Source organism: Conger conger, chromosome 1, assembly GCF_963514075.1.
Source record: "Conger conger chromosome 1, fConCon1.1, whole genome shotgun sequence".
NCBI classification, from domain to species: domain Eukaryota; kingdom Metazoa; phylum Chordata; class Actinopteri; order Anguilliformes; family Congridae; genus Conger; species Conger conger.
The window spans coordinates 61945455-61957601 of NC_083760.1; the positions used below are offsets into that span (position 1 = coordinate 61945455).

The 12147-nt window shown below is 48.1% G+C and overlaps 1 protein-coding gene across 3 annotated transcripts in view; it reads left to right on the forward strand.

The window, feature by feature from the left end:
- The window catches only part of bbs9 (Bardet-Biedl syndrome 9), a 161613-nt gene that overhangs the window by 104163 nt on the left and 45303 nt on the right, over nt 1–12147 (forward strand). Inside the window, exon 22 of one of the 3 annotated variants that reach the window (XM_061260018.1) lies at nt 1263–1390. The exons of the other annotated variants lie outside the window; for them this stretch is intronic. Within the exon in view, the coding sequence (XP_061116002.1) occupies nt 1263–1270 (8 nt within the window). The 3' untranslated portion in view covers nt 1271–1390. Of the gene's footprint in view, nt 1–1262; nt 1391–12147 lie in introns of those variants that run through there. 3 annotated transcript variants of the gene reach the window in all.

A 12147-nucleotide genomic window follows, 5' to 3' on the forward strand; every position in this document is an offset into this window, starting at 1 on the left:
GTGTGTGCTTGTGTGTGTGCATCCATGACTGCGTGTGTGCTTGTGTGTATGTATATGTGTCTGTACATCTGTAACCGTGTGTGTGTGTTTGTGTTTGCATGAGTGTGTATGCCTGTGTGTGTGTGTGTGTGTGTGTGTGTGTGTGTGTGCTTCCATGTCTGCGTGTGCGTATGTCTGTGTCCATGAGTGTGTTTGTGTGTTTGTGTGTGTGTGTGTGTCTGTGTGTGTGTGTGTGTGTGTGTGTGTGTGTGTGCGTGCGTGTGTGTCCATGACTGCATGCGTTCGTGCGCGTGTGTGCGTTTGTGCGCGTGTGTGTGTGTCCTAGTTCACAGAGATCTCTGGCCTGTGTCGGTGATAGAACAGTGATAGGAGGCTGGAGCAGACAGTCCTATCGGTCTCATCTCCCTGATTATAGTATTGTCTCTGCTAATGTTAAGAATCAGAACACAAATTGTTTCTGCCAAAACAAAAGAGGAGAATTGGCCGCCATGGATCCGGGTGGGGTGATCCAAAGACTTTGCTTTTAAAAGGAAAACCGAGGATGAATTTAAAGCTCTTCATCCCGAAGATCATCATCCCGTTCCTGATCCGTCCGTAAAGGTCAGCCCTAATGCCCCTCCGACTCTCTGGAACCCAATGAAATGCTCACGTTAATTAGAGAGCAGAGATGGACGATATGGTCTTGTACTCCCATTATTTGTCTTAACGTAATATGGTTAATAAACAAAGTAATCATGGTATGCTTTAAAGCTTTTGCTAGGTTGTTTAATATAAGACTGTAAGAATATATTGAAAAGTTTGTAGGTTGAATAACCAACTTTACATTATTTCTTCATGATCAGGAATTTTTGGCACATTTCAAAGGTAAGGGTATGTAGACACGAATATGGATGAATGCTGTCCATTCATAGTTGTGCAATTCTTGTTACGGTGAAAACAGGGATTCTGTGGAATTTCTCAGGACTGTTGTCATCCCATCACAAACCCATGCCATGACATGCCTAGCAAAGAGCTGCAGTACTTACCCAGAGTAGCTTTTCAGAAATGTTTTAAAGATGATCGGCACTATTTGTCTACAAAGGCATATCACTGCTGTACCATTGTTGATATAAAAATGGTCATATCACCCACTCCACTAGACAACCTTTACATTACATTACATTACATTTTATTCAGCAGATGCTTTTAACCAATGCAGCGTATCAAGGTCATACAAACCTTTTGTGCTTCTCTTTCTGAGTGACACAAATCTCTTTCCCCAGCCTTTTAGGGTGACTTTCTTCAACAGAACTGAAAATGAGTAGATCTACAAGCAGAGGCTGTTTAATTGAAGTGGAGTGGATCTGGAGGAAAGTCGGAAGTGGCCTAGTCAATAACAAGCACATCAACCCCAGTGAGAATTTTTGCTCATGTTTTGGCCGTGGTTCTAAAACTAATAAACATTGCCCCCCCTTTAAACTATTTAGTTTTTTTTTTTGGAACCGGAACAAATGGTGGAATGTTCCAGCATTTGCTTGCTGTGCACCACAGTCATGTCGGTGGTTTCAAACTTGAGAACTCATCAAACCATAATTTTCAGTTCACAAACCCTGAGAAGACTGTAGTGTAGGACACAACCAGTCCAGTTTACAGTCAATCAAGCGCACAATCAAACAGGCCCCATTTTGCGCAAATATGCACCACATAATGTGCAGGACACCATTGTCCTCCTCCATAATGAGACAGTGTGGCAAAGGTGCAACTTGGCCAGCTAAATGATACACTAGTTGCATCACTCATCCTTTGTCTTTTTCTGCATGACACGTGTTTGGGGGGAGGTGGGTGGGCAACGCTCTGTAGCACCACAGTCTCTGACAAGGGTGGGAGGCAATGGCACTGTGCAGGGACTGTGAGTCCCTCACGTGCCGACTAAGGGAACCAACACGTCTCGATCCCCAAAAGATGAAATGCCGTCACCATCTGCACTCACACGGAATTAATTGGAAAACAAACAAACAAGTCCATATCCCCTCTCCCCTCATTAACTGTAAATTATGGTGAGTGCCAGGCTACCCACTGCAGCGCCCCCCAGAGGCCGTGGCACACACTGACACTCGGCCGACCCGCCCGCCCTCCCCACAGGGCCCAGGCTACAGCACGCGAGTGGCTGTCTCTCCTCCCCTGTTCTTCCTGTTCCGTCCGTCCCGGCTAATCGTCTCTGACACAGCAGCGCACCCAGAGCTGACTTGGAAATGGGGTCGGAGGTCAGTTGCCGTGACTGATTTATCCCCTAAAAGCAGCCCTCGTAAAATTGTCCCGTAAGTGAATTATGGTCGTGTTTGGTTCGGGAAGCCCCATGAACCCCCTCGGTATAGACCTTGGCTTGCTTGCTCTCTCTCTCTCCTACTCTTTGTCTCTCTCACTCTTCCCCTCTCTCTCTCACTCTTTCTCTCTCTCGCTCGGACAGAAAAAGCCCATTGACTGCAAACATGTCGCCCCCCTGCCCTAAACTCAACAACCCTTTCATCCTAGGCTGGCGTGCATGTACAAAAACTGCCGTGCGCTACGATCACTTACTGATTTAACTAATTTCAGCTCAGGACAGAGTGATCGGGGCGTACTGCAAACCGACCGGGGGGGGGGGGGACTCTGTTGATTGTTACCATTACCGAACCTGTGAAACATTTATTGTGATGAGCCAATCATTGCTGGGGAGAACAGATTGAGGTAGGGTGATATGTGCAAGTCTGAGGCCACACCTACTAGTGGGACGTTTCTGGAAAGTACAGCAGTAAATGTGAAATAATGCCATGACCTAAATGCCCCCTGTTTAATGGACTCCATTTTGTGTCTTATAGTCTCCTTTCAGTGTATCTGCCCCTCCCTGTGTGTGGACAGGCTGCTCTTCCCCTGTCTAACCTCAGTGGGCAAGGGGCTAGCTCTCCCAGCAGGTCTGCAGCTGTTATTGGCAAACAATGGCCGTTGAATGATTAACATAACATTGAAAGAACGGCAATTCTCAAGTAATTTCTTGTACCTTTGGTTTTGGTGTTTACAATCTTGTGCGCTAACGTCCTCTCCGAGCTGTTTAATACTTCAGAATCCAGATAGCGTTTGTTTGGAGCAGACCGCAAACTATGAAAGGCAGATGTTCCAAACACTTATCTAGCCAATCCTTGCTCAGTAAGATGTAGTAAGTCAGAACATACAGCAGAACTGGACTAGTCCTTAACAGGACTAGAATATAGACGAGTTTAGTGTTCTGATTGTGAGATTTAGTTACCTGGAAAAGCAGCACAACTAGATTTAGTGCAATTTTTGTCCAGAATGCATCTTGGTAGAGTAGGAGTGGGTGGGCAGGATGGGGTGGGGGTGGGGTGGCAGTGGTGGAAGTCTCACCGTACGAATGCCCTTTGGGCAGAAAATCAAACTGCAGCCTAGCGTTTAAATCTTTAAGCCACATTCCCCCCACAGCAATCATTAAAAAAGGAAAAACGGAAATAATCCCCCAATTAATTTTGTTTGTAAGAGATAGTTCAGAGGGAATCGACGCTCTTCTCTCCTTCAGAGGGGGAAACGGGACGTGTCTTGACATGTCCCCCCCCCATCAGAGACCGGGAGGGGGGGGGGGTTGGGGGGCATAAGAAAGGAAGAAAAAAACAAACCTCCTCACACACCCTCCATGACATAAAAATAATTTGGGTAAAAACGACCGCAAAACCCGGGCCGGCGAGAGCCAGGAAGCATCTTTAATGCGGTCGAGAGGCTTCAAAAGGCCTCTCGGATCTCTGCTCCCGCGCCACTTCGGCAATTAAGATGAAAGGCAGATAAAAGAGGGAGAGAGTGAGCGCTACCTCCCACAGGCCCGGCTCGCATCACACGCCGGCCCGGGAGCGAGCCCCGGCGGGCAGCGGGAGTCGTTCCGGGACGCGTTCCCGTAGTGACGGGAATGCTGTAATGGCCTCTCCGGTAATGGCTCCACTCACGGCCAGCTCGTGGGAGCTCCTCTCACGCAGCCCGCACCCGCCGGCAGAAAGAGCGGCTAAAAGCCGGCGGGTACCAACCAGAGCCGTTTAGCATCAATTTTTAATGAATCAACACAGCTTTGATATTTTAATAAAGCGCCGCTTATGAGTGTGAAGTGGCACACGTTTCCCGGCCGAACGTCCCGGCTTTCTGGGATGTCTTCGCGGCGGGGGGTGCGGTTTTTCTGGGCACCGGGGAAGTCGAAGGCACTCTGAGTCGAAGGCATTTTTATGGACAGGCATCAAGTACTTCAGGTTCAAGTACTTCAAAGATGGGGACTGCTCCAGAACTATATTGCAATAAAAAACATTACGGGTTCTCTAGGAATTGTTTGAAAACATTTCTTTGTTTCGTGAAGGCAAGTTTTTTTTTAGCAGTGTATTATTCATGCATAATCACAAAAATATGATGTTGGGAAATTGAATTTGGATTATTGCATAGGAGTGGAAACTTGAATTGAGAAGTTTGATTTCACATCAACCAATCTCTGCTCCTGTTTCTTTTTTCCTCCAGAATTGACCAATGGTATTCAAAAGCTATTCAGGAAATGAAATTAGTGGCAAAAGTGAGTATTGAGCAGGAAATGAAATGACGGTAGTTTGTACTGCGCAATAAAGAACACGCGTTATTAATTTGTTTCTCAAACGTTGACAGATGTATTTATGCACTATGTCGTCAGTTTGTTACCACACTGCTCCCCCTGTTCTGCATACAGATGCAGATCATTTTGTTGGTTAAACAACACAGTTACTGTAGTCTTGTATCTGTTCTTACATATATTAATATATGCATTTCACTTAATGTGTTATTTTATTGGGTGAAAATGCTTCATAGGGGAAGCTGTTGTGCACTGTACACTAGTACACGTTATAAGCTTGTACAGGCACTTACACGGACATATATACACCAAACTAAAGCATTACATTGAAATGTTAGGTGTAATGTTTTGTGGGGGGGTTACATTAGTACACGTGATTTGCTGTCATGGAGGAAGGGAATACAAATGCAGCAGGTCACTTACCTTTTTCTGCTTGAAAGCTAAAACAAATGAAATTCAATTATCTAATGTCAAGCAAAGGCCATGTAACGAAACGAAATCCATTATTAGCTGCATTTGGTGTGATGGTTTTTTTTTTCCTCCTCTCTAATTGAATTGGAAAAAATGCTAAATGCTAGAAAATAACTAAAGCCCCCAAAGCACCCTGAAGTTTTGTCCCAACGACATGATTCCCTGTTATTATTACTTTGGGTTTAATTCTCTCAGAGGAACGACATCTTGTACCAGAAAGTGAAGTAGCAGGTAGACACCCCCCCCCTCCACCCTCCCTCCCTGTCCTCACCTAGTGGAATGGGCCACCAGGACCTTACCGAAGCCCTCCTGCAGTCCTGACCTGTAAGATGTGATTAGACACAGTCAGCTAAAGGAGCTGATGTCGACTTCCCTTTAACACATTAACCCCCCCCGGTTACCCCCCGGCGTGCGTGCCCCCGGGGCCTGCCCGAGACCGCTGAACCGTGCGGTCGAAAACAGGAACCGCCGCAAAGCGCTCCAGCAGACAGATAGCCCCAGCGCCGTGGAGCTTCCCCCGGTCGCTACGGCAGTGGCCCTTCCTGCGGGCCAGGGAGGAGGGGGGGGGGGGCGCGGAAGTGTCAGAGTTATGCCTCATTTTTATGTGTTTTTATTCGGCTGGGGGGTGGGGGCCCAGGGGGAGGCAGCGCTGTCCGACGGGCAGATTCCTCACACGCCCATCTGCTAACGCACTTAGAGACACCTGCAGCGGACTGCAGGGGGAGCTCTTCCGGAAAGTTCCCTGCTCTCTGCGTGGAGCACGGGGCCGAACGTCATCAGGCATTATTACCACCTTACATTACATTACTTTACATCATAGGCGCGAGGGAGACACTCTTATCCAAAGCGACGTACAACACCCATAACCCGGAACCAGTGTGCTGAACGACCATAGATAAGGACTTGGGCCTTGTAGATGAATCTTACAATGGATTACATCTATAGAACCATTTTATAGTACACAACATGAAAGAATGATATACACAACCACTTACTCTAAATACACTTACCACTCAGCATTTCTGCCCCTGTTCCACTTACCTGTGCTGTCACCCTAACTTGAGCTACAGTCCAATTCCACAGTCCACTATGTTATGTCCTCTTGGCGAGGCCATAGAGCAGTAAGTGGACCACAAAGTTGTGTCTAATCGATTGTAATCTTGCCTGCGTGTTGGAGGTGTCCTACGCCTAAAAGCTAGTGCCTGTGTGGATTTAAGGTAGCCGGGTCAGTATGGAGCTGGATCGAGGCCAAAACCTGGTCTGGCAGCTGGCCCATAACGGTTTCCTTCTCTAAAATGGCATGGTGCGGTGAACAGCCTTCTGCATTCAGATCATCGATAACTCCAATGCGTGGCTCAGCCTGTATTGACGTATGGGTTATACGCTCATTAATATATACCCCCCCTCCCTATATCAGATTGGCTATTTTAAGCTTCTACAGCCTTGGCAGCTGATAATTACTCCGTCTGAACAAAGTTTGGCAGCCGTGCCATAAATCACCGCTGTCACCAGGCGGGAACGATTTCGGACGGCGTTTTGGATTGATCCCTGTGCGGCTGACTGCAGGAAGGGGTTGGCGGTGTGGGGTGCTGTATCACTTTCTCAGCCTCTGACTGCGTGACCGCAGTCCAACTAGGCCTCATCCTCTCCGCCTTCATTTGGGAACGAATGCGTCTTTCCTTCCCGACCGGTACTTTGCGCAATATTTTAAATGTCTGCACGCCCCACAGGACTTAGGGCTGTTCTGTGGTCTGCCGTCGGATTCCTCCATGGCAAATGTGAACGCTCCAGCCTCCTCCTTTGATATTTATGTACATAGTATGCATTTAATGCGTTCAGGCTTCCGGCCAAGTTGTTATGTTTCCCCCATATCAAAACGGATCAGCGCAGGCTTTCTTAAAGATCCGGAAATCCCATTAGATTCCCATTAAAATCCCATTAAAATTCAGCATTCCTGGGAAGGCTGATCAGGAGACGTGAGACCTGCGGTCTCGATAGCCGGCTCTCGGAGATAAGAGCGACAGTCCCGCTAGCGTACAGCCTATAGAACAACCAAGAAGTTTCCCAATGCCCGTTTTAATCGTGGCCTCACCTTTTTGTTTGTGTTTTACACTTCTGGAATGTTCTCCTATGGAGCTTCTAGTAAAACGGGGGTCATGGGGAGAAAGCTACGGAAGAAGTGGAATAAAATGTGGTTCGAAGTCGTTAGCACATCGTGGTCATCCATCAGCAGTCTCCGTGACAACGAGGGCTCATGGCACAGATGCAGACCCTTACAGTACACCCACGGTATCCCCCACCAAAAAAAAACAAACGTTTTTTTTTTTTCGTTTGTTCCGGAAGTGGGGGCCCTGTCAGTTTTCTGGGTAATAAAAGCCGCTCTCGTTTGACAGCTCGGCTTTTAACAAGAGACCTTTAATTTCTTGCGAGAAGGAAGTAATGAATTGTAAAGTATACTTTTCTCAAGACTGACTGTTAAGTGTGTTCTTTACGTGGCTGTGCTGGCCCTATGGGTCTGGAGATGACTAACACATGTGGAACAGGAGGTGCTTGAGAAACCAGTGTGCTCTCTCTTTCTGTCCCTCTCTCTTTCCTCCTCTCTCTCTCCCTCCCTTCCTCCCTCCTTCCTCCACACCTTTATATTACAGTCTGTCCCCCTTGGGGGCAGTCTTAGTCTCAGCTGTCACCTTCTACGCTGTCACTTCATGCCACTACCCCCAACTCCCAAAACCCCAACCACAGGGCAAGCTTTGTTCCTCTGCATCTCCTGAAATAGGGACGAGACCCTCCGTGTGTAACCCAACTGCCCTGCAGACCACTGCAGTCTCACCTACTGTTTGAGCCTTTATGTGTTTATGTGTGTTTGGTTTGAGTGTGTGTGTTTGTCTGTGTGTGTGTTTGTGTTTATGTGTTTGTGTGTGTGTGTTTGTGTTTATGTGTGTGTTTGTCTGTGTGTTTGTGCTTGTGTGTGTGTGTTTGTGTTTGATTTGAGTGTATGTGTTGTGTGTGTGTTTGGTTTGAGTGTGTGTGTTTGTCTGTCTGTGTGTTGTGTTCATGTGTGTGTGTGTTTGTGTGTGTGTGTTTATGTGTGTTTGTGTGTGTGTTTGTGTTTTATTTGAGTGTATGTGTTGTGTGTGTGTGTGTTTGGTTTGAATGTGTGTGTTTGTCTGTCTGTGTGTTTGTGTGTGTGTTTGTGTTTTATTTGAGTGTATGTGTTGTGTGTGTTTGTCTGTCTGTGTGTCTGTGTCTGTGAGTGATTGTGAGTTTGTTTGTAGGTATTTCACTGGATTTGCATGTTCTTCTGCTGTTGGGATGTATCCGGATATGTAGTTTTAAAAAATAGTAAGGTGTGGTAATAGTATGGTTTTACTGAGTAAAAACCTCATCCATTGGTCAATGTTCTTCCATGACCCACCGAGCCATGCATCACTAAAATTGGGAGGTACACTGGGAGGCAGCAGCTGACATCTCGGGCCGCAAGCATGACGTCATTCAGCACGCTCCCCCCTAAATGCCACACTCGCCCGAGCGTCCCCCTGCAGTTCCCAAACCTTGTGATTTCCGCCGCCCCAAGAGCATAGGTAGAGCTTCTGAAATGTTATCCAAACCTGGTCAAAGAGTTCAACTTTGTGGTTGAGGGCAGGGGGCCCCCTGGTCTCGTACCCGGAGGGTGATACGTTGAAGGCCCTCCGCCCTGGGGCCCACAGCACCATGGGAATCTGCTGTCAATCCCCCACATAGCGATGGGGTTACATCACCCTTCCCCCCCATTTAATCAAAGCCATGAGGAAAGCTGACAGCTGCCTGCCTCCAGCGACTGCGCGCTACCTGGCCTTTACAACGCCAACGACAAATTGTTTTTGTTGAGTACACGGGAAATAGGCCTCCATGAGTTTCCAGCTCTTTCTTTCCTGTTGGTACACCTGAGGAACTGGCAAAAATACTTCCATTTCGGTTGTCACTTGTTTGAAGCATGAAGAGACATTCCGCAGGGTAGGTGGCATTCCTATGGCTATACCAGTCTCTGTGAAGCCTGTGAAATTAAAACCAAGCTGTTCATCTCCAGATTGTCTTTTTGCCAGGCAGTCTTGAAATTGATCCGCTCTGCATTAAACAGAAAACATCCACATTCCTTTATCGCATGGAGAACTTTTTTTAAGAAGAGGTGTGAGAAGTGCCTAGTGCCGTTCTTCCCTTTCCCATTACCTAATAGGTAGGAGATTCAGGATAATTATGTTTCTGCTTTAGTGAGACATCAAAGGAAGGATTAAGCCTCAACTTGAGCGGAATCCAGCGCTTCTTCACAGCCGTTTTTGGCGGGAGGTCGCTGGAGTGCCAGGATGCAGACTCCCCTTTATGGTTCAAATGCGAAAAACAGAGAAGAGGAAGCCCTCCGCCGCAGACGTCCGCGTCGAGAGATAAAGCCTTAAAAGTGCTTTGGTCTCGGGAAAGGGCCCTGCGGTACGCCAATAGGTCACGTTTGAGCCATCATAATTTACAGCTAGACCATGTCTCTCTGTGCGAAAGGTGACTCCGTGACATGACACCAGGACAAAAGCACAGACAAATCGCAGTCTTCCCCTCTTTGTTTAAGCAGGGATTTCAGGGGAAAGGGGGGGGGGGGTTTGTGATGCAGATGTGCAGAGTGCGTCTTTTCTACATTGACTGTAGAGCCCAAAGCAGGGTGAAGTCAGAGGTCGCTAGTATGAAAATCAAGTGGAGACAGAGGGGGAAACGAGGCCCACTTTCTCAGATTTGCCGTACACCCCCTCCACTCTTTCTTTCTCCCTTTCTCCCTCTCGCTATTTCCCAGTCCCTCTTTGGCAGAGGTGGGCTAAGGAAAGCCATGGAAAGCATGTCAGTGTGTAATTACTGCTCACTTGATTAGTTCCCTTCATTAGCTGGTAAAAGCTGGGAACGTGTCCATGCAAAATATTGAATGCTGGAAATTGGATATATTTCCAGGTAGCCAGAAGAAAAAAAGTGTAGCAACAAAGGAGAAGGAAGTGTTGATGGAAGAGCTGTCGACAGATGTTTTTAATTGTGTTAATTGATTCAATTTGAGTCTCACACACTGAAATGACCGCAGTGTCGCGTTCTGTCATGCGGGGAGAAGCGGTCAGAGGTGAACTCTGGGGTTTGACGTCCTGCAGGGACGGGCAGGAACGCCTAGAAGTTTCCAGCCTCAGGCTCTCATATGCTACTCCCTTAGAACACAGTGCAAAACAGCATAGTTCTGCCCACACACACACACACGCACACACACACACACACACACACACACACACATGCTCACTCGCTCTTTCTCACGCACCTTTACACACACTCATAGACACTCTCACACTCCACAGCTTGTTTGTTTTGGCCTTTTTCTGTTTGGAGAGCTTGAGAGAGCAGCTGGAGAATCACTCAGCCAGCACCGCGCTGAAAAACAGTCCTCAGGCTCCGTCACTGCGTCTCAGAAAACACAGCAGAAAGTGACTATTATCACACTTCCATTTCATTTTCAGCCACGCCGTATCTGTTTATATTCGCCCAGTTCATTCAAATCCTTCGATGGAGGACTGACAATACGCAGTGCTGCTTATAGCTTTGAGGGAAACTACTGGGGTTTACTCAAAACCTTGTGTTTGCCAGCTAGAGGGAGACCTGTTCAGAGTAAGCCTGGAGGCCTTGCAGCGAGGCTGTGGGTCTCTTAGTCCACCGCTGAAGTGCTCTAAATGCTCAGTTAATACCAGGCCTGGTCTCTCCCTGCTTTGGAACCGGGCTTTGGGTGTTCCCTCTGAGTGAGAGCCAGCAGGCCCATCTGTGCTTCAGGAGAACTCTCTCTGTCCTTCACAGCCCTGAGTCACTCACTGGGCTGCTCCCTGTCTGCATTATCAGTTTGGCGAAGGGGACATGAGAAGATGTAGGGTTCTTCTGTGCAGCTGTGCCAGTTTGCTCAGGTGTAGTAGTAGTGTTGCTGGGAAATGTCAGACACCGAGAGAGAACAGCAGTTCTGACCGATGGGCCACGAAGAACAAAACACTGCTTGTTTATATAGTGTCTTTCAGGACCTCCGAGTGCTGGGTGCATGATGTAGAGAGAGGAAAGGAGCATGTCTGGCTCTTTGACGAGGGAGGAAACTTCTGGAAAGATACTGCAGGCCATATCATCAAACAGGGACCGCGGCGAGGTCGGCCTTTGATGATGTCGTGATGGATGAGCCCTGGAAGACCATTGTGTTATGAGTCCTCCTTTTGTTTGTTAGCGTGATTAATCTTATAGCAGACATCGCCATGCTTACAGAAGCAAGGGAAAGTGAGTCATGGCCATTAATGGCTTCCTCATGAAGCCGTGTTATTAACCACGGCGGGCTCACACCAGCCGTTACACTCCGCCAATCCCTCGGCGAGAAAGCACTCTCAACGCAGAGGGAAATAACGCCTTTCAGACGAGCTGCGTCGAAGAGTCACGCGCTCACGTAAGGTTTAAAAAGGGAAGCATGGCTAATACAGGCCGTGCCCTTTGAAGCCTGGTCAGAACCACAGGCAAATTGAGCGCAAACCGAGGGTGGCGTTTTACGATGACGGCACACCGACGGTATCTGCACCGCAGTTAAATGTAATAGACTTTTATTTTCTCAGAAAATGGATGCCGTTCAATGGTTACATAGGGGGAGGGAGCTCTGTGTATTCATAGATTCCTAAGGTTTCTAACAAAGCTGGAGGGATTAATATTGTACGGTGGTGTGAATGTGTTTCTCCCGTGTTTTACAGCGTGTTGTTGCCTAGCAGCGTGTGTGTACCTGATTGGTCAGGTGTGCAGAGGCCAGGGGATTGGGGTGGGCTCTCTCCTGACGGAGGGGTTATGGTGGCGGCTAACACTCCCCGTTCGGCAGCTGCGTCTGTGCGTCTCTCGCGCTCACACTCTGGAGCTCGGGGGGAAGATCAGTCAGCCCTCCGGAGCTGTTGCGCGGTTGGCCTAATTGCGCTCGCGGTGCTGCGTGTAATTTGGGCCTGCCCAGGTACTGCAGCCGCAGCCAGAGCTCCTCCGAGGAGCACATAAACACAGCTGCTCTGTGAGGTCCTAGC